The sequence below is a fragment of the Coenobita brevimanus genome, chromosome 18 (assembly GCF_032717465.1).
Source record: "Coenobita brevimanus isolate Jiangsu-jjx chromosome 18, ASM3271746v2, whole genome shotgun sequence".
Classification (NCBI taxonomy): Eukaryota; Metazoa; Arthropoda; class Malacostraca; order Decapoda; family Coenobitidae; genus Coenobita; species Coenobita brevimanus.
Window position 1 is genome coordinate 29,875,399 of NC_136971.1, and position 24,152 is coordinate 29,899,550.

At 40.6% G+C, this 24,152-nt stretch overlaps 1 protein-coding gene across 1 annotated transcript in view; it reads right to left on the reverse strand.

Moving 5' to 3' along the window:
• LOC145391443 (uncharacterized) overlaps positions 1-24,152 on the reverse strand; it is a 238,177-nt gene that overhangs the window by 93,182 nt on the left and 120,843 nt on the right. The window contains exon 5 of the mRNA XM_080266056.1: positions 17,923-18,065. Coding sequence (XP_080122182.1) covers positions 17,923-18,065 — 143 coding nt within the window. The remainder of the gene's footprint in view (positions 1-17,922; positions 18,066-24,152) is intronic.

Sequence of the window (24,152 nt, forward strand, 5' to 3'; positions counted from 1 at the left end):
TAATTGGGCTGATTCATTACGCTGCTCTATTGCCAGATGAAGGAAATCAATATGTTTTAGTAGGTACCTCACACATTAACAGTTACGACACCTTCACGGACGAGTCTGGTAGATAAATACAAGGTATATCTAGTTCTGTCAAAGTAATCGTTGAAGCTAATTTTGAATGAAATGCTAAGCTTGAACTAGGCTAAACAGTACATAATCCTGATCTTTGGTTTTTCCTAAGCCTCTTTTGCAGCAACTATAATACATTCACTTTAACTAAGCAGAGATTTTCGTCCTTTTGCACCATATTTCCTGTAGCTTAGTGACTGAATATGACAGTAATTTGGGTCTAATTCTTTTCCATAGCACTTTTAGCGTTAATGTCTTGCAACAACACAGAAATTAAGATGAAGACATAGTACCTTTTTTCTCAGTTAATGTGAACAGAGTTGTCTTTGTTGTTGACAAACTCCAGTCTGTCTAGAAGGGCACACCAATCAACCGCAGGCAAGCAACCGCCCCTGCAAGGCCAATGTACTGAATTGATGATCCCTTACGGTAGACAGGGACTTGCCAAGGGAGGGCGTGGGAAAAAGTGTGAAGGCTTGGTTCCCAAATGGACACCACATTTACATCTTTACACAGTTAAAAGGGGCACTATATTCTTTTGGTTATATGGTTACCACCCAGCGTCAGTAATGGTTTTCTGGGTCACAAGAAACCGTTTGATTGTAACTAAATGGACAACAAGCTGTAGTGGAAAGAAGAGTAATAGAAAGAGCCAGGAAGAATTGAAAGAAATAGGAAGTGAGAAGGGCAGACAGAAAAAGAATAATAAAGTGAAGGCAGAGGTAGGCATCCTATATCACGTGAGTGGATGAAGGTCGACATCGCCAACCACGATCGGAGAATACCGGTAGTTGTGAAATACGGCAAATGTCTACGTGTCAACAAGTGGGTTGGTGGATGGTTAGTGCCCCTCCCAGTAAAACAAATATTATTAATATTATTATTATTATTATTATTATTATTATTATAGTGGTAGGTGGTGGCGACCAGCATCCACTCACATGATGTAGTGCTGACTACTTCTTCCTTAGCCTTTATCATTCTTTGTCTGTGCCTGCCCTCCTGTCTTCTTATTTCTCCCATCTTTCCTGTCACTTCTTATTGCTTTTCTTTCCTTTACAGGTGGCTTTACATTGCGTGACAAGCCGAATGGTTTCTTGTAAGCCAAGAAACCATTTACAACGCTGGGTGGTAACCATATAACCAAACCATACGTGCTCCCTACGTGTCAACAAGTGGGTTGGTAGAGGGTTAGTGTCCCTTCCCGTAAAACAAATAACTCAAAGTCAAATGGCCACCCCTTACGGGATTGTGGTGTCTGGCAATAGATAGATAGATAGATAGACAGACAGACTTTCAATGCACGACGCTCACAGACATCAGCAAAACTCCGCACTTTTCTACCAAGTTCTTGTTCGGTGTTTGCAAGTAGTATTGCATCATCAGCATGCAACAAATTTGAGATATTCCATCCATCACCATTCATCACCAACGCCATCCCTTTCTCCATTCCTCGTGGTTTTACTTCTCTCATCATCCCATCCATATATATATTGAACAACCATGGAGACATCACACAACCTTGTCGCACGCCCACACCTATCGTGATCCATTCACTTAGATGCCCATTAACCCTTGCACATGCTTCACTACCATCATAAAAACTCCTGACGGCACCAGCAGCTTACCATCTACACCGTACATGCGCAAAACCTTCCACAATCCATCTCTGTCCACTTTGTCGTATGCTTTTTCCAGATCCATGAATGCCATAAACACCATATGGTCCTTCTCACAAGCCTTCTCCACTATCTGTGTTACTGCAAATATTTGATCCACACATCGTCTGCCACTCCTAGAGCCACCCTGTTCATCACTCACTAGGACTTCTGATATCTCTCTTACTTTCTCTATAATAATTCCTCCATACACCTTCCCTACCACACTCAATAAACTTATGCCACAGTAATTCTGGCACTCACGTCGTTCACCTTTATTTTTGTACAGGGGTATAATCACAGCCTTTTTCCACTCTGCTGGCACAGCTCCACTCATCCATGCCTTCTTACATATCTCCAACAAGCACTTCATTCCACTCTCTCCACTACACTTAATCATGTCTGCATACACGTCATCAACCCCAGCTGCTTTCCCATTTTTAAGCCGTTTCACAGCGCTCTTCACCTGTGTCACGTTTCCTATCACTGCATTCCTTCTGCACGCCCCAAAAACCAATCATGTTTACAGTGGCTCTGCTCTCCCTGTTCCTATTCATCGGGCTCTCAAATAGTAATAATAATAATAATAATAATAATAATAATAATAATAATAATATTACTAATAATAATATTACTAATAATAGTAATAATAATAATAATAATAATAATTATTAATTATTATTATTATTATTATTACTATTATTATTATTATTTTTTATTATTATTATTATTATTATTATCATTATTATTTTATTATTAATATTATTTTTTCTAATATAATAATTATTATTATTATTTGTACTAGTAGTAGTAGTAACAGTAGTAGTACTGTTATTCACACCTTCGAGCCGCTAAACTAGTAGTGTGTGTGTGTGTGTGTGTGTGTGTGTGTGTGTGTGTGTGTGTGTGTGTGTGTGTGTGTGTGTGTGTGTTAGCAAAATGCTGAAATAGATTTTAACTCAATATAACCATCTCTGGGATAAAAATTACGAAGTAGGGCATGAGGAAACATACGTTTTATAACACTGAGTCAAAGGCCAGTGTCACAGGGACAGGTCAAATGCTACACTAACCCAGCCAAATGGACATGAACAGTTTTTATCCAGTTTTGACTAAACTTTAGTGAAGTGGTGAGGTTCAGGCAAAAATGTAGTGATTCAGTTTAAAGAACACTGTTAAGGTTATGGGACTAGGTCAGAGGTCGACCCCGTGTGTGTGGTTGTTAAAATAACTCAGAAAGTTCTAGTCCGATTTTAACTCTTCGTGGTGGATTTGTTGAAGGTCATCCAAGGAGAAAACCCATTTTTAAACAATAGGTCAAAGGACAAGGTCACAGGAATAGGCTAATTTAAATTTTTTTTCTTCGATTTAGAACAACCTTGGTGGAAGTGTTGAGGATAAGACAAGGACTGAAGAATTCAATTTATCAGTCAAATGTCAGGGTCATAGGAAAGGGTCAGAGACCAAGGTTATAAAATAAGGTCAACTCAAGTTTTGATCTCTTGAATCAAAATTAGTGGAAATATCCAAAGGTCAAGCGAGAACAAAAGACTTCATTTTTGTATACAATCAGTCCAAGGTCAAGGATACAAGGCAAGGTCACGATCAGACCCGTATCCCTGCTTGTAAACAAAATAACTAAAATAGTATTCAGTTGATTTGGACCAACCTTTTTGGAAGTGTTCAGGATCATTCAAAAGGTTAATTTATTATTGTGAGAACAACAGGTCAGAGCCACGTGGCAATGCCAACTTACACAGGTGTATCCGGTGGAGACTGAACTTTGTGGAAGAGATCATTGAAAAACGAGAGAAAAGGTTCGATTTTCAAAATAATGAGTCAAAAGGTGAAGTTCACTGTGAATGGCCAAAGGCAAAGTCACTGGACACAACTGGATGAATAAGGTTAGAGTTTAGTGAAGTAGTTAAGGTTTAGGTAAAAAATGAAACAATTTGATTTCGAGAGTAATCTTTCCAGGGTCAGGACCACAGGACAACGTCATTAGTTATATTCGGCCCTGAGACCACTTTGTGATTACGGTTATTCCACTTCCTGAGGGTTCCTTCTTGTTGTTGTTATTAGCATTATTCCTGGCCTTCTGTCTCTTTCTATTCCTCATCTTCACCTTCCTTGTCTTCCTCCTCCTCCTCCTCCTCCTCCTCCTTCCTCTGTCTCTAGAAGAGGTGTTTTTCTTACCAATTTTCATCGTATTCTTACCAACGACATTTGCCATGGCCTCACTTCATTTTTTTTTTTTTTTCAGTTTAACCGTCCTGAAAATTACGATGCATGTGTTTCGCCGTGGTGTCTCCTGATATCTTTCTCGTAATTTCAGGCACGGGCTTTAGAATCAATTTAGAGACAAACAGTTTATACAAGCAAAATAGTAACTCCAAGCAATAAGAGCGAACAACCACCAGACACCAACACATCCAAATCAATAGAGGTAAGTATTCTGTTAGGCTTTGAACGTCGTCACGGTCTGGAGCATGTTTGATTCTACTGAGCTCTCTAGCCTGTTTGTTCTGTTATGTTCGATTCACATGAATCATAAGCAAATATATATATATATATATATATATATATATATATATATATATATATATATATATATATATATATATATACGTAATTTTCAATTCTTAATAAAGTAGGGAACCCCCGGGTAGGGTCCTATGAGCTTCGCGACTATGAGCCTATAGGCGGAAGGCGGTACGCCTAGGACCCTCCCGGAACAGTGCCTTGCCCACCAACCCTGGGATCCAATGGGATATATAAAGGGCACTTTGTCAGTCTGTCTGTCTGTTTGTTCACGAACTGCTCTCTGAATTTTCATTTTACGTGGCATAAACCTACATATTTGGAATCCTCATGACTCAAGGCAGGTTTTAGGGGAATCAAAATTCAGATCTGGGTCGTCTGAGGTCACCGGTTGAGTGGTCGCCTTTTTGGCTTGGGCAACGCCGGGTACCCCCGCAGCCCAATTTTTGGCATGGAGACTCACATGACCTCCAGTTCGGACACAGGCTATGTGAAGTTGACTCCGAGGTCATTTCAAGTCACCGGTTGGAGGCCATTTTAGTTCACAGGTGATGGTAAACAAGTGCACACAAATACTGTGCGTTAGTCTGTCAAAGCTGAAATAGAAAGTTCCTGGACCTCTTACAATCTCTCTTCAAAAGCATGAGAGGTACACTCGATCAAAAAAGTATCTGTGCACAACATGCGTGAAACATTTGGGACCACAGAATGAAGGTCACTCAAATATTAGCATCCGACCTACTACACGTTGGTAGCCCTGATGTCGGGAGGTGTTATATATCGCCAACTAGCAATATCCTCTTGCAAACATATAGCAAATGTAATGTTTATATAGACAGACACTGATGGTACACAATGAGACGCTGGTAATGTCAGCAGTTGTTCGAACCTTTTCGATAGGCATCGCACCCCCTGTGCACCGATACTTTTTTGATCGAGTGTACATGGTCTTTCTGGAGTAGAAAGAAAGACTGAACTAGAACATATAGGATTGGAGTGTTCGTCTTTTTGGTCTTATGACCCAAGGAAGGTTTTAAGACCAAAAAGACCGATGGTTTGAGGGAGGGGGGCAGAGTAGTAAGAGTCAGATAAATTAAGAGAGAGAGAGAGAGGGGGGGGGAAGGGACAGGGGGAGGAAGATAAATAAGGAGGGGGAGGGGGAAAGCCGGGTACCCCTGCTAGTATATATATATATATAGATAGATAGATAGATAGATATGGTTGATTTGATGGAGTCAGGTAAGATGAAGCTATCTCAAAATTACGACCCTTTCATCCCTTGAGTCCGATGCACCAATTTTTTCCTATAGTTCTTGTGATCTGCTGACAAAAAAAAAAAAAAAAAAAAAATCTGCTTAGGGTAGTCCTTTGAAACTGGAGGGAGTAGATATATTCTTAATAAATTCTTCATTGTTAAAGACAAAGTTGAATAACACTGTTTGCAGAAAGGAAAAATATAAGATTAAGGACACTTTCTGTAGCCTCAGTTATCCCGCCGTATCCACCACCCCAACACATCGTAAATGGTGTCTTTTGTCTTGGGACACACCTCTCAGACACACACCAGACACAGTCTTAATGTCCGTCACACGCACTTCAAACATTCCAGACATGCCCTAGGGTCTAGAGTCTAGACGCTCACCAGCCAGACTATCATTATCCCACCTCTCAGCGCTCCTCACATGAGTGTGAGATTTCGTTCTTCAGTTTACTACAGCGATTTGGTGTGTGAACGAGTAAATGAATGAGTGAGTGAGTGACACTGTCAGGGTCATGGACTGGGTTTGGGGCCTCCTGTGGTTACGGAAAAAAATGTGTCCTTCTGTGGTTGGAAATAGAAAATGGTGGAAAAGTCCTGTTCTCGTCGTCCGATGTCAGTCTCCATGAGAAATCATTCTCTGAACCCATACACAAAATCGTCTCAGTGACAAAATCTTTTTCCAAGGATTTATGTCGATTGAACTTCGGGATGGCTTGGCTTACAGCTGTAGGAAAAATCATAAGTTCAGAATAAATGTTTATCTCCACCCTCCCCCTCACACACACACACACACACACACACACACACACACAAACTCCCTCTTTGTCTGTCTTCCCATTTCTCTGCCTCCTTGTCTGTCTGTCTCTCTGTCTGTCAGTCTGTCTGTCTGCCTCTGTCTCTGTCTGTCTGTCTGTCTGTCTGTCTGTCTGTCTCTCTCACACACACACACAAACACACACAAACTCCCTGTCTGTTTTCCCGTTTCTCTGTTTCCTTGTCTGTCTGTCTGTTTGTCTGTCTACGTCTCTGTGTGTCTGTCTGTCTGTCTCTGTCTGTCTGTCTGTCTCTCTCTCTCTCTCTCTCTCTCTCTCTCTCTCTCTCTCTCTCTTTCACCCTTCACTCGTTCCCCGTGCTTATTTATCTGACTCTCACTACTCTGACCCCCTTCCTCATGAGAACCATTGGTCTTATTGGTCTTAAAACCTTCCTTGGGTCATAAGACCAAAAAGACGAACACTCCAATCCTATTTGTATATATATATATATATATATATATATATATATATATATATATATATATATATATATATATATATATATATATATATATATTGTATAGATCGTATAGATCCCGGTGTATAACGCCATACATAACAATATATATATATATATATATATATATATATATATATATATATATATATATATATATATATATATATATATATGTAAAGTATGTATGTCGTTCAGTTTTCCCCCTTTTCCACTTTCTTTCTAAATCCTGTTTTTTTTTTTTTTCTAAATTCCATGTATGTTCTGTTCTTAATTTATGGGTGATGCTGCAAATAGACGCCTTCATGTGGTGGCAGCAATATAACCAGGTGGCTCAAGTGTCTGGTTAACCTAATAACCAGCGAAAATTGGGTGGTGAACTGCAGGGGAGGAGTAATTTCAGACTGCATTCCATCAGGTTCACGTCCAAATGAAGCTGAGGCTACAATAGCTACTGGTACTACCATATGTTTCTTGCTTCTTTGTTTCCTCTTGTTACAACAGATTTTTGTTTGTTTTTTTATCATGTAGCCCTTTACTTTAACTCATTACACTTGCGCACTTAAGCGCAATGGTGCTATGTCCCTGATCCTCTTTGTCTGCCTGTCGGTCTGTTTGTCTGCTGCCTCACAGCAAGATGACGGAAAAAAGCTATTGGGATGGAAGTGTATCAAATTTTTCATAATGTCTAATGACCATCAAAGGAAATCTGTGGCAAGGGGGAAGTAGGTAATAGGCCAGGGAACGAATCAGATCAAAAGTTTTGGCCCTGTTTTAACCATTCTTGTTCTAAGCGTTTAGCGACGCGAAAGGAGGAAGTGATTCAATTTTGAGAACAATCGATCGACGGTGAATGCCACAGGGCAAGGTGAATAGTGCAGCACTGAAGTTTTTTTTTGTTTTTTCGATGAAAGTAGGGAGGGCCTAACGTTAGCCGAGGATAAAATTACTATAGGTTCAGAACAATAGATGAATCTTCAAAGACATAGAATAAGGTCAACTTAAACACTGTTGTTTGATTTTTAACCAAATATGCTGAATGAGTTAATAGTCAAGTAAGCATGAAATGTTTCGATTTTGAGAGCAGTTGGACGGAGGGAAGATTTGACGTTTGGCCTTAAAAAATCAGACCAACTACTCACCAGTTTCGAAGCAAGAAAACGAATCACACTATAAAAAGTGGTTTAGAAGCCGGATGGTGCTTTAGCTCATCATGTCTAAACAAATATTTTATAATAATTGTTCATTACCATACTCCAGAATTGTAGGCGTCCATTATTTGTGTAGATGAACCTGTAGATTGAGTGTACGGCGCTGGTAGTGCACTCTCCGAATGCCTCTATTTAGCTTCTCTTCTTTCACTTCTTGTCATCCGTCCTCATCTTTCTTCATTTTGGTTCATTTCATCTTACCCCTCCTCGCCGTAACTCACCTCACTTCATCTTATCTTCACGTTCCTCATTTCATATAAATACTTACTCCCTAACAGCTCATTGCCCCACCTCAGCTCATTTGCCCTCGCCTCCCCTCACCACACGGCATCTCACCTCACCTCTATCGACCCACTCACCCTACCTGGCAACAGCAGTGCTGTGTCTAACGCCAGTGTACAGCTTATTCTGTGTGTGTGTGTGTGTGTGTGTGTGTGTGTGTGTGTGTGTGTGTGTGTGTGTGTTGTCCTAATGGCGAGAGAGAATATAAAGCTAAAATGATTAATTAAACTAATAATGAATAAATAACAAAGAAAAATTGTTTATTCTTTTAGTTTACTAAGATCAGTAAAATCATGTAATGTTATGTGGAATAGCATAGTAGAATTGTCCCGACCACAAGAGGGGTTAATGGTGACAAGTTTAACACACTGAAGAACTAATGACTCACTTCCCCATGAGTAATTAAACAAAATTGTCTGAAGCTCGTTGGCAATGAGTATGAGAGTTAGTCCGACCATTAGGACAGAAAATGACCTAAAATGAAATGCCTTAGCTCAAGTGATGTTGCCTCGTTCCGTCCGAGAGCTACATTTCATTATTTCTGCCTCCAGATTATTTTAACTGGTAGTGTTAATGTTCTGAAAGGTACACCTAACGCATCTAGTTAGAAAGTATCTGGTGGTTTTGCAGGCGAGATTCCATGCATTGATTAAACATATTTTTTTCTCAATTATTTATGACGCACTTATCATGGTACAAAGAAAAAATAAATCAATAAAAAAGAGAAATTGTTTATACTTTCAGTCTACCCCTAATAAAATCGTGTAATGGTATGTGGAATAGCGTAGTAGAATTGTCCCGACCATAAGAGGGTTAGTGGTGACAAGATTAACACACTCAAGATCTTATGACTCACTCACGAGAGTTAGTCTGACCATCAGAGGGCTACGAGGACAGAAAATGACCTAAAATTAAATGCCTTAGAAAAAGTGATCCTAACTCGTTCCGTCCTAGAATTATATTTCATCATTGCTGCCTTCAGATGATCTTTAACTAGCTGTGTTAGTGCTATGGAAGGTGCACCAAATTCTTCTACTTAGAGTCTCCGGTGGTTTTGCAGGCAAGCTCCCATGCGTTGATTAAACATACTATTTCCTCAATGAATTATAACGTACTTATCATTGTGGTAGACTTATAAACTTGTGGAAAGGTGTAATTTTCAAAGTATCCAATACACAACCTCATCAGTTCTACATACAAACAGCGGCAAGCAGCCACCCACCATGTCAAACTTTCAGAATGATTCGGCTCGAAGGTCAGTCCGTCACTAATCGATCGCTCCTACTAACCTAACCTAAAATGACAGTCTAACGTAACACAGCTTAAGCTAACCTAACCTAGCATAATTAAGCATAAGCTAACTCTATTTAACCAGCCTAACCAACCAGAACGATTTGGGGCGAAATGAGTTTCAGATCCAAATCGACTTAATGCCCTCCTTAGACGCCACCACCAATGTCAAAAAACTTAACTTGGTGCTCGTTGTGACACATACAGTATGTTATTTAAGTGGAATTAGGATGTCATGAATCAATTAAACAATTCTGACAGGTAATCACCATAACAAAATTTTCATAATTTGTTGATGGGAGCTCTCCTGCAGTTTGTCCATGTCTTCTAAGCTCAATAAAATCATGTAAAGATAGCAGGAATAAAACTGAAAATACATAATTACCTAATTATTAGCTAAACCTTCGTCAGCTTATCTATCCCTTGGGAGAGGACAGGTATTTTGTGTGTGTGTGTGTGTGTGTGTGTGTGTGTGTGTGTGTGTGTGTGTGTGTGTGTCCGACTCTGGACATAGGCTTCAAAGCCTGCTCCCAAGGCCCAGTAGTCCTCGTACATACCCTACACCTCTGCATGCCACTACTTCGGCGCTAACACCCACCGTCCGTACTGAATACATGCTAGGGCTGTCTCATACAGGACTAATGTACTGGTATTAGCGGGGTGTTTTTAACGACATGTCGGCGGGTCTTCTTGTAAGTTAGTTAAGTCTGCTTTTTATGGAATTCAGATCCATAAACTGTTCCCTGCCCCAGCCGGGATTTAAACCTGGATCCATAAAGACTGCAGGCCACCTCTCTACCGATTCAGCCGCAACTTCCCCTCCACAAGCACAGATCCCTCCTTTTTTGACAAAATGATTTGGAGAGAGCAGGAACAGAATACTGTATTAACACTAACTGGGCCAGCCTTGTGTAACTTTTCTACCCCGCTCCCGGACCGGGGGTGAGCTTCCAACGAAATGAAGATTTGTTGCTGTGTTCACTAAATTATCGTGCCATGTATTTGAGCCATGAAAAATCGCTCTGACAAATGACGCACCAGCACATCATCGGCCCAGAATCGGTTGGCCAACAAATGACGCATCGGTTCATCATTGGTCCAGAATATTGTTAAATATGTCAACGTGTTGAAGGGGTTAAGGAAAAACACAATTTTTAAAGAAGAAGAAGAGAAAATAATTCACTGGATGCCTAGTGGATGTCCACAGAAATTTAGACTGGGATGTCAGAGACTGACATAAGCGACTGACAAACCTCCCATCTCATGACGGACATAGCTCCTTTCAGTGAATCAGGAGACTGAGAAAGTTGGCATAAAGATAAACATGCAGAAAGCTGTAGTTATGCATGTCAGGAAACCCACGCCTTCGAAATATAAAATGTACTAAGGTAAGTGATAGAATGTACAGAGGGAAGAGTTATGACGAGCATCAGCACAGTACCAAGTTAGCACAGAACCAAGTTCAATCAATCTATCTATTGTCAGACGCTCTAATCCCGTAAGGGGTGGCCACAAACAAATCGCCTCCGTCACCCTGTCCCCCGCCATTTCATTGCCCTGCTCCCTGCTCACCCCCCCCCCTCATATACCTCTCCACTCCATCCCTTCATCTCATCATTAGCCTTCCCCTCTCTCTCACCCCTCGACATCACTCACATACACTCTCCTCGTCAGTCTCTCGCTCTCCATCCTCTCCATATGGCCAAAGCAAGTTACAGTAACAAAATCAAGCTAAGATTGGAAACAAGTTTTTTCTTTAGTTAACAAAGAAATATTACGAAAAAGGAAATTGTCTGTATGTCATTTGAAAATGCCACATATCACAGGTCTGCAGAATTAAAGTAATTAAAAATGGTTTTAATTCTCAGTATCTATTTTTAACTGCACTTATGAACACATTTAGAAAAATACATTTAGAATGTTCCCATCACATCACATTTTAATACAAAAGTAAGAACAAATTTAATTAAATTATAGTAAATTATCAATTTCAATCGGTCTATACAATATTGTTCTAAATTAATTGAAAATTAAAATATTTGGTCAGTGTAATTTTTTAAACATATACACCGGGGAAACAACGCTATATATTCCATGACTCACATATTTCCCTAGTTTGTATAACTTTTTTTTTTTTTTTTTTTTTTTTTGCTCCAAAACTTAGTTTGGTGACCAGTCGTTTCTCTGGTCTGTTCCTATGAATTATCCAGCAAAAGTCTGCCATCATATTGACATCCAAAGGACCCTGGTACCTTCTTTCCATGTCGTTGGTATCGTGATGGTATCTTTCACCCTGTTCCAAGATTTTTGGGAAAAAATTCCAAATGCGAATCCACAAAATGAACTTTGAGACTCATGTTGCTACCCAACTCCTTAAACTAACCAACAAATTTTTCACTATTTCTTTGCAATTTGGATCCTTATTGTTACCTAAAAACTTAGAAATTACTTCTTTTAATGATACCCAAGCCTCTCGTTCCAGGCCGTTCATCACACCATCAATTCTGCATCAGAAATAGGTTTTCTAATAACAGGTCCAGTAAATACGCCCTCTTTCAATTTAGCTTCCGACAAACCAAGAAACTTTTGGCACAAATACATAAAACAAACTTTATCTTTTGATATGGCTTTGACAGATTGCTTCATTAATCCACGCTTAATATGAAGCGATGGTTGCAGCACTTTATCTGGATTCACCAAGCTAGGTCTGATTATATTTTTGGCACTAAGCTGTAGATTTTTCCTATTTGGTCATTCTTTCTGAACCCAGTGTAATCTTTGGCTCTCCTGTCCCACTCACAGAGAAAACATGGGAATTTGTATACCCTGACTACTGACTCAGTAAGACAGCCAGAACTTTCAGGTCCCCACATATGAACCAACGGTGTTCATTGTACCTGATTTTCTCAGGAAGATTTGCCAAACTCTGGCAGATTTCTTTTAGAATGAGCAACAGGCATTGATGCATTTTTATAACAATTATGAAGAAGTATCCCTTTCAGGCTTCTTTTAAACGAATTTATAAATAGGCTCCATCCATCTGCATTATAATCTATGCCAAGTTTCTGCGCTAGGCCACTTACGTCAGTGCAGTAGAAGGATCCGTGCAATATATCACTATTTTCAATCATCATCATCATCATCATCATCATCATCCGGACCTCTTTCCCACCCTAGGGCAGGTCGAGGAGTTCCACGTCCAGAGAGCCTAAGTTTGCCCAATCCAATGGGCCACGCTTCCATTCATTCATCATTCAAGCCCCCGGAATCCTGGCTCCACTTGATATGCCAAAAACATTCACCACATTCTGTAGCTTTACATAAACGTATCCGATAGAGTCAGTCCGGACGCTGTCACGTTAAAAAGGGGTGCCAAATCCCCGATCATGCACTTCTCCTCACAACATTCATCCAGCCAGCTCGATCTCTTGTCAGTGCCCTAGGCTCACCGACTTCCATACCTCCCTGCCTCACACACTCATCTACCATATCCTTCCACCTTCTCCTTGGCCTACCTCGCCTCCTTCCTCCTTCAAATTCGCTCAGATATACCTTTTTCACCACTCTATTGTTATCCATTCTCTCCACATGACCATACCATCTCATTACATTCTCTTCGATTCTTGTGTCCAGACTTCTTGACTCCATATCATTCACGAATCACATTATTTCATACTCCACGTACATTCCTCAGCAGTCCCATCTCCACTGCTCTTATTCTTGACTATTCATTTTCATGCCACACCATAGTCCCACATCCATATGTTAAAGTTGGCACTAACACTCCTTCATGTAAGCCTCGTGCAGGTGCAACACTCAAGCCTCTGTTTCTTATCAAGGCTTTCATAGCACCAGCTACTCTTCTTCCTTGTGTCACTCTACTTTCCACCTCTTTTGCACATTTTCCTCGCTTTTCTATCGCTGTACCCAGGTATTTGAACTCTCCCACCAATTCCAGTCTCTCTCCATTCACTGTAACATCTCGCTGGGAGTCGCCTCTCTCAATAACCATCACTTTACTCTTTTCTACATTTTCTATCAAGGCACGACGCTCACAGACATTAGCAAAACTCTGCACTAGTCTACCCAGTTCTTGTGCGGTTTTAGCAAGCAGTACTGCATCATCAGCATACAATACGTTTGAAATGTTCCAACCATCACCATTCATTACCAACTCCATCCTGCTCTCCATTACTTGTGTTTTTACTTCTCTCATCACCCCATTCATATATATATTGAACAACCATGGGGACATCACACAACCTTGTCTCACACCCACACCGATCGTGAACCGATCACTTAGATGCCCATTTACCTTTACTCATGCTTCACTACCATCATAAAAACTCTTGACGGCACTTAGCAGTTGTGACTGTACCCCTGTACAAAAATAATGGTGACCGAAGTGAGTGCAAAAATTATCATGGGATAAGTTTATTGAGTGTGGTAGGTAAGGTATACGGAAGAATTATTATAGAGAAACGAAGAGATGTATCAGAAGTCCTAGTGAGTGATGAACTGGGTGGCTTTAGGAATGGCATAGGATGCGTGAATCAAATATTTCCAGTATGACAGATAGTGGAGAAGGCTTGTCAGGAGGACCACAAGGTGTTTATGGCATTCGTGAATCTGGAAAAACCATACGACAAAGTAGACAGAGAAGGGTTGTGGAAAGTTTTGTGTATGTACGGTGTAGATGGGAAGCCGCTAGGTGCCGTCAACAAATATCTATCTATCTATTGCCAGACGCCCTAATCCCATACGGGGTAGCCACAAACAAATCGCCCCCAAGTAGCCTTGTCCTCTCCCATTTCACTGCCCTGCTCCCAGCTCACACACCCCTCCCTCATATACCTCTCCAGTCCATCCCTTCATATCATCCTTGGCTTCCCTCTCCCTCTCTCCCCCTCCACCTCATTCACATACACTCTTCTCGTCAATCTCTCACTCTACATCTTCTCCATATGGCCAAACCACCTCAGTGTGTTTCTTCTAATGCTTCCTATCACATCCACATCCACACCACAACGCTTCTTCACTTCCTCATTTGTCAGTTTGTCTGTCAGTATGACTCCACAGGCTCCTCTCAAATAACTCATTTCCACTGCTCTCACTCTTGACTTCTGCCCCTCCAACAACGTCTAAGCTTCACTTCCATACGTTAGAGTTGGTATAACAATACTGTCATGCAGTAACTTTTTCACTTCCATGCTCACGTCCCTGTTTCTTATCACTGCTTTCAAGGAACCAGCAACCTTTCTTCATTGATGTACCCTTTCAAGCACTTCACCCTCTAAACTTCATCCTTTCTCATCACACTACCCAAGTACTTAAACGCACTCACATTTTCCATTTCCTCGTCATTTTAATATTAGAAAATACTAAATTCAAACATATTACCATTGTAATAAAATGTCCATATGTTAATACTTAGAGAATGCAAAATAATAAAAAACTATAATTGAAAAAAAAAAAAAAAACGCGATGGAGAAAAATGGTTTTCATTTTTTCAACATAAAACTTCGGTGTGTCCAGAGAGGGCAGCGAAGGATTGTGCCAGGTGTCATGCAAAGAGATAAAAAGAAAAGCTTTTTGGAAAATAAAGAGGTCTGAATATTATATAATTACGACAAAGAGCAAAAACTAACTTTGGCACGTAACATCTTCGTAGAACAGATGACTAAGGAAAATCATGTTGGCTGAGTGGCAGACCTCTGATGTAGAAAGAAGAGGCAGACGGAAAGCAAATACAGCATTGAAATTAGCAGGCTTGATGGAACTGGATATAAAAAGGTGTAATTATCAGGTATGTGTGGCAAGAGATGGGAAATGCCTTCATCTTGCAATGGATTATATGGGGATGATGATGATGATGATGATGATAAAAAGAATCAGTGACGCAGACAATGCAAATGTGGAACACAGCCACTTTTAACACACGATGCCTCGGGATGATAGCTTCTCTACTGCTTCCGTATAATATCCATCAGCGTCCTTTATGTTCATTCACCGTCACTGTAACAATCTTGCTCAGATTTAACGTCGAGGCCTGCGATGAACCAACTTTACTTTAGCATTGCCTAAATTTACCATCCCATCAAAATGAATGCCAAACAGTAAATTAACACTAGAAAGTGATATAACTCACAAAAAATGGTATGGAAAGAATGTAGAGCCATGGCATTGGTCTTGTCTATCACTGGGCTACGGCAAGTACACTGCAGAAGGACGAACGACTGGGACAGGTTAAGATCAAGGAACTATTGTGTGATGACAGAGATTAACTGTTAAGTTCCTCATTTTTGTGTGTTGTGTCTTAAAGCCTTTAGCTAAGATAAGATGATTAAATTCAGAGGAAAGCGAATCAGAGGAACCTAGGGTTGTTAGTATTCTGATGATCGAGACAGCTCTAGTTTCTGTTCTGGAAAACGCCAAATTAATCAATCCTGCAAAAACAAGATTGTATGTTATCGGTAATTTGACCTATACATCTGCGTGAGATTTATCCTGTGTGTGTGTGTGTGTGTGTGTGTGTGTGTGTGTGTGTGTGTTAACTCTTAAGCTATTTGATGACTTTGAATGAGGCCATAGGCGAGTTCGTCTGGTTACACCAAAATCATTCATTATACACAGTATTTCACCCATGATTTTTAGGGGGGGTTAGATCTCTCATCAATTTAAAAATTCTCAGAAACAGTGAATGAGGGGCAGATTTAGCTTTGATATATTGATAGGCCTATATGCTGTGCAATGGACTCTCATCCATAATGTGATATTTAGGAAGCATGACTCCCCCGATGATTCCTGGGGAATCTGCCCCTCCCCAAAATAAAAACGATCAGAAAGAGGGGAAAGTGAGCACATGGATTTCAACTAAACTTCTCAGGTCAGTTCGTCGGGTTCCTGATAATATCTTCCACTATATTCAACTGTCCATCATTGTTTTTAGGGGGTTCTGCCCTCCAAAGCTTATATATAACACAAAATAGGGAAAGGAGGGCTACCATCCGCTACGTGTTGTAGAAAGGGCTACCATCCGCTGTCTACTACTACTACTACTACTACTACTACTACTGCTGCTGCTGCTGCTGCTGCCGCTATTATTACAACTAATTCTTTCCAGTCAGCATGAAAATCGCCGAACTGGGTATGCAGTTTTCATGCTTTCTCTGAATGCACAGGATGAAACTGCACTTTTACTATATTTTATTTAGCTGGGTGAGGCACAGCAGCCAGAGAGAGAAATGCTTTATAGCTACGGCCTGAAGTGAGGAATATTAACTAATATTTAAAAACTTTGAACTCGAAAAATATAGTCTGTTCATTTTCACCTAACATAATATGTCCACTCCCATAACTCAAATACTAGGTCGCAGTTGCATGAGCTTTAGTTATGAAATATGAATGAAACTCCTTGGTTGTTACTAAATCATCCTTTTGGACTGACTACATTTGGCCATCAACTGAAATGCTCAGGATTAGGGATCTTCGTTAGGTTAGAACAAAATGTGCTCTAAATGTTGTCTTCAGAAGTAGATTGCGAAGGCGTCCTCGCTCTGACGATCAGTTATGGAGCGTTTGTGACCATGAGATGTGGTTAGCCTGCTACCACGTTGCTATGCGCAAATTCAGGAGCTTAGCACAGGAGTCAAGTATAGTTTACTCAGATTATAGCTTTCACAAATGAATGTTAGTATACAGGACATAATTTAGCGAGAAGAATTAAGCCTTTCACCTGGAGATTTCATTTTAATAATGAAAGATCATCTGTTAATGGTCAGGATAAGATAAAATAATCGTAATCAAGGAACAAATATTCACCCTTTCAGTCCTGTGCCGTACTTTATATTATTCCTTGATATCTACTGATGATTGTATTCAGACTCGGTAAGGCTTTTCTAACTGGAGAGGTTAAAATATATACCTTTCAATAACTCAGACAATACTAGAATTCTTTCATGAGTTCAATAAACTTGTCTGATGGCAAGAAAATACTTCATCGGACTGCAGAGTAAATGGAGGCTTACTGAATTTTTCAGTATAAGAGGTCCTTAGTAATGAAAGGGTTTTAACTTCTTGAGTGCGATGACCGTCCACAAAAACAATTACTTTCCTTAGAGAGGGAAACTTTCCACATCGAGGATACTGAACAACCCCCATTAACTTCTCACTACGAGAAGCTAAATGAAATCGTTTGATGATGGTGAAAAGAAAGTACACACTCAACTTCATCGAGGGGAAGTGGATGAGATTACGTGTGAATGTAAAAACGATTTATCTTATCACCTACCTGGTTACCTTCTAGGAACCATTGCAGTGATGGCTGGTGGTCGCCGTGGAAGGGCTGTCGCAGCTGACACCCAATCTTGATCAGCTCAGAGGGCTCGTAGATCTCTCGCGCCCCCACCAGCACCGGCGGAACCAACCGATCTCCTGTGAGTGGGAAGGGAGAGATGTGGTCAGGCTGTCTCTATATCTATTACCACTCCTCCTGGCAATGTATACAGTATGGAGAATTTTACTTTCATATCCACCATTAGCACACTCTCTTTGGTATCATATACGAGCAGTTCTAAGTGCATCTTGATCATCATCACAACTGATATCATCTTAACTGCTATTCCACCAGCATTTACTTGAGTCTTTATATCACAGTAGCGCGCATATCGAACTTGACATAGATTTCAACCTGTTTTAGTTCAGCTTCAAGTGTAGTCAAACTGGAAAGCATCACCAAGGCTCGCCGAAATTCGTGCTAACATGTAAAAATCGTGAGTGTAGCTATGTAGCCTCACGTGAAAATAATGTAAACATTGAGTGTTGTATCTCTACTGCGTCTTCACCACCATCACGCACACTGTACTCTTTTCACGTAAAATTACCACCTCTCCCTCATGAATGGTGAGATAAATATAGCAGGAGATTAACACTTTTTTATGAATGAAGGACACCTGTAATCTGGTGCATGGATTTTTTCCTTCCTCTGTTCATCTTCTGTCTAAAAAAAAAAAAAAAAAAAAAAAAAAAAAAAAAGTAAAAATCGGGTGGAGCGCCCTTAATCCACGAAACCAGCAGACGTCATTTGACTACATGGTTGTCACCCAGCGTAGTTAATGGTTTCTTAATATACGGGAAATCATCCAGCTTGTCACTCAGTGTAGTCACCCAAAGGCATCATTAATTCGAGTGTGTAGATAACTGGCGCCTCCCTACCCCCCTTTCTTACCACTTCGTATCTCTCGTTCTTGGTACAAAATCAAAACCTAACAAGAAGCGGTGCCAAGACACAGCAAACCCGTCTCCTGCAGTCTTTTAGTGCTGACGTATAAACACAACAGGATATCTAGTCAAAGATTTCACATATTTAAATTTGGAGTAAATCTGGTGAAACTTGACAATTTTTTGCCTATGTGAAATTTAAGGCCCGCGCCACCTGACACTGACCCCCCCTACAGCTAACTGATGGGTAACCCCCCTGATGTAATGAGGCATGTTATAGGATGCAGATTTGAAAGATGCACCTTTTGGTTTTGGTTTCATATCGATATGACCAATATGAAAGGAGTTATGGCGAAAATACGAGTTTTATCAATCCCCCTTTTTTTTTATTATTATTATTATTGTTTTGGGCCTACAGCCTTGGCCTTGGCCCAATTTGGCCCAAAATTTAATCAGGTGATCAGAAGGTCATAGCCCATCATCTCTGCAACTTTTGTCAAAATCGCACCAGTAGTTTTCACGTGAAGTTGTTAACAGACAAGCAAGCAGCCAGCCAGACAAACAAACAAACAAACAAACAGACAAGCCGAGTAAAAACAATACCCACCCCCGAGTCCCTTCGGGGCGGGGACGAGTAATTATGATAATGAAATTACCGTAAGTTTGTTAATCTGGGAACAAGACTACTAGTTCAATCTCGTTAGTTAGTTGATCATTTGAAAAACCCGCTCAAGTGGCCTCTAAAGGAGATTACAGTTCATTCACCTTGTATTAACGGAAAATTTTGTCCCTTTTCAGCTATTTTTAGAGGTCAGTGTCAAAATGCTACATCGTTTTCATAGCACTTGTTCATGACTAGCATCATAATGTAGGATTAATCTGTTGTTATAACTCAGCATTCAAGACTGAGAGGCGCTAATTTTGCGCAGAGTTAAAGTGACCAGAGTATTGTTAAAGTGTAATTTTATTCGTCCTGTCTCTGATTATTAAGTTACTAGTGCTGCTGACTACAGCTGGTTAACAGTAACAGTGGATGATAAACTAAGGACATTCACACAGCCTACTTACTGATGCCGTATTAGATATATTATTATAATTGCTGTCTCCAACGAATTCACTAATCTTGGGGGGAGTAATTTCACAGTGACAGGGTCAGAAAACGATATATCTGACTCTCCAACTTGAAGGGGTGTCAGCCAAACAGAATAAAGCCGTTTGGATGTAGCAGGAATAAAATACAGAATGTGTCGCCGGACTGAATGGGATACATCATTAATTCTATCCCTAAAATCGAGAGTGACACGAATTCATACATAATCCATAACTCAGCTGCGCTCCCTAGGAAATAAAATTATATTCTAGGTGACCTAGCAGACGTCGTAGAGCTTCTTCCTTGGCGATCTATTTTTCATATTCAGCCTCAACGTTCTCTTGTGTGTTTTATGCAATGTTTAAATATCTACATGGTTGTCATCAGTAACACATAAGAGGATACTGTGGTGTAATGGGCAGGATAAATTGCAGATGAAACCGTGCTACGAAACCTCCTTTGCCAGTTAGAGTACGCCACGTAAACTCCTCATCTCCTTTCTGACGAGAGCTAACTTAAAACCTGAACGAAATCATTTTAGGTAACACAAATATGATAAAATAACACGTCATCGTACCGAAGGGTTTATGAAGAGAACATCTATACTGAGTCACTTTAACTAGGCGTCATATTGCCGTCTCTACATGTTGAATACTGAGCTGTAGCTGATGCATTCCCCAAATATAGGAAGATACATAATCTCCCCTTCGTACACTCCCGTTCAGTGGTTTCTTTACAAGTCTGGCCACTGGATTAATGAGACAAGATTTTAAGTGTCGACATTGTGGCTGAGGGATCTTTTGTAACACCTCTTTCTAAGCGATTTGTTCTGCATATTGCACCTCTCACATCCTCTTGTATATATTGATGCAAATTACTGTACATAAATACTGAAATGATATGAATAATGGAAACGAGAATATTAAAACGTAATAAGAAAAATAAATCGCTAAGAAAGAGGTGCAGCCTTCTACTGTATGTCGTCTGATATACGGAAATAATCCCTCTGTTGGTTTAACAAGATCACCTTTGGTTCTGCCGAGTACATAAAATGGTGTAAATTATATGTACTCATTACACGTCCCCGCCCTGGAGGGGCTCGGGGAAGATTATTGTTTTCACTCAGATTGTTTGTTTTTTTGTTTGTTAACAACTTTACGCGAAAACTACTGGTGCGATTTTGACTAAAATTACAGGGATGATGGGCTATGACCTTCTGATCACTGATTAAATTTTGGGCCAAATTGCACCAAGGAACAAGCTGTGGGGCCCCCCCCCCCCCCACCCAAAAACAAGGGGGCTGGGTGAAAATCGTTTTTCAACATAACTCCTTTCAAATCTGTCATACCAACATGAAACTAAAACCTACTAGGTGCATCTTTCAGATCTACTTCCTATGACATGCCTTATTACATCAGGGGGTCACCCTCCAGTTAGCAAGCAGGGAGGTCATGTCGGGCCTATAATTTCAAATGGGCATAAAATCGTAAATTTTCACCCGATTTACTCCAAATTTAATATGTGAAATCTTTGACTAGATATCCTGTTGTGTTTATACGTGAGCGCTAAAATGACTGCCAGGGACGGGTTTGCTGTACCTTGGCACCGCTTCTTGTTAGGCTATATCTTAACCCGCTGGGGCCCCGTCGACTTGAATTAACGTCCACACGTTTTGTCACTGCCAATCCCGTCAACGTACATAAACGCGAATCAATTGCAAGGTCCCTAATTTGCTCAATTTCCAATTTTCGCGAGTGATTTTTGGTACGTATACACGGGACACCTTTCTCTACAAGATGCCAGGCAGGGACAATGCCTTACCCAGCATGACCTCCCCCCCTGCACGCCATTGTCTCAGCAATTCACCTGTTATCAGTGACCTGGCCAGTAAAGCCATGTCATGCCATGGTACGAAATTCAGGGCCAGAGTGATTCCACAATCAATGACAATGTGGAGCACAAACTTTACATAGCATCAGAGGAAGAAACAGTCAGAAATGATGATCAGGTAATGTGGCAAAAAAAGGTCAGGTATGGTGATGAGGTAGTGAGTGAAACAATGCTTATAATGCCTATATTACTGTTTGAAAACCAATATACTCTCATACTACATATAAATTCGTACCAAGTAAATAAATAAATACCGTTTATGAGTGGTGTGAAATAGTTACCCTCCCATAGAACTCGTTTTCTTTGGTGCCAGCCTGTTAGAAAACCCAGTCAGGTAAGGAGGTACTGCTACCTGGATCGAGTATTTAAAACCTCAGGTGAGCGATTTCTCTATGAATTTTCGATGTCTCATCAAAAGCGGAGGTTTGAGCCAAAAAAAAATTTTTCTAAAAATGGTCGGGATTGGGGGGAGTCAGTGCTGGAAAAGTGGTCGGGATGGGGCTGGTTAACCCTTTAACTGCGAGCATTGTTTTGCCCCGACTGGCCTCTCCTGCGGGGGTTCCAGCCAAAATGTAAACAAAATTTAAACCTTTATAACTCTGCACAGAATAAATCTAGAGCGAAAAATAAGGTACCATTAGAAAGCACTAACGTTCGGCTTTGCAATGATGTAGGTTTCATGATTTCGTTGACTATCGCTGGACGGGCAGTGCCATTAGAAGTGAGCGATCTAAAATCACTATTTTTCGCTCACACACCATTACCTTTGCTCACACACCATTACCAAATGCCAACCTCATTCTGATAATAATACTATAAACATATATGAACACTGCACATACGATAAACACCCACTCTGTGTTCACTGAGGCAGGTAAAAGGCACTGTAATTGCCCGCACTTCACTGCCACATCAGCGGTGTTGTAATCACTATTTTTCGCCCACACACCATTACCAAATGCCAACCTCATTCTGATAATAATACTATAAACATATATGAACACTGCACATACGATAAACACCCACTCTGTGTTCACTGAGGCAGGTAAAAGGCACTGTAATTGCCTGCATTTCACTGCCACATCAGCAGTGTTGTCACTCACACAGCTGGACAGATACTGATGCGTGTTTGGTCCGGGGTGGGGTGGGGGGCCCAGGGGATGGGAGGTGGGGGCCCGGGGGGGGAAGAGGGAGGTGGGGGTCGGCTGGAGTGAATGAACTTAATAGCTACTCTCCCTTGAAACAATTGGCGCACGGAAAAAACGCGTGGTATTCAAAATATTCACAAACATTTGAGAATGACACCCGCGGCTTGGTCCAGTTTTTGCAATGTCATTCAGGGATGACACCCGCGGTTAAAGGGTTAATCTGGGTCAGATTTTTTCAAATTTGGAGCCTATGCCACTTAGCTCAGAGGCACACTGAGACAATTCTATGGCTTTACATCATTCCCATAGCACTTCGTGACTAGCATCGCAATTTGGCGTTAATCCACACTTCAAACTCGGCATTCAAGATAGAGAGATGGCAATTTTACCGAAGTTAGAGTACAGACGGTGGAACGACCGCAGCTGAATGAGAATTATGTTGTTTTTGACAAAGTAGATCTGTGAGATGAAGCCAAGAATTTAGGAGGCCTGGCTGATATATATTTTTTTTGCACAAGGAAGAAGAAACCAAAGGCCAGAGGCCAGCCAAATTGTTCTCTTCAAGAAAAAATAAAAACAAATTAGCAGAGAACCAAATTCAAGATCCTTTCATTTCGAGATACCTGAGTACACTGTATTTAAAAGACTGGAGGTCGTAGGCAGTAGGATATATAGACAAAGGAAAACAGTTTCAGAGTTGACCTGCTGAATACATGAAGGATTGAAAGTAACGGTTAACTTTTGTGTTGGAGAGTTGGACAGAAAAGGGATAAGAGTTTGTTGCTAGATGGGTGTTACGCACCCGCTGTAGAGGAGGAGCAGTGACCATTGAAACTGCTATAGAAAAGAGATAATGATGCAACAGTCTGGCAAATAGCGAGAGGTTGAAAGAGCCAGCAAGAGGATGAGGAGAGTTACTGAGTCGATAAAACTTTGACTCCACCATGGTGAAGAGAGCAGTATGTGGTAAGTCTCCTTACTTATGAAAGTTGTATTCTGCTGTACATAGGGGCGAAAAAAATTCTTGGAAGCAGATTTTAAAAGAGAGGTGATACACTCTTTCCTAGATAACTCCCGAGAGAATGAAATCACAAGTATGTTCAAAAGATGTTGCAGAATTGAGCTGGTTGCTTAAAATTAGAGGTGACATGTCGAAAGATATAAGAAATTAGA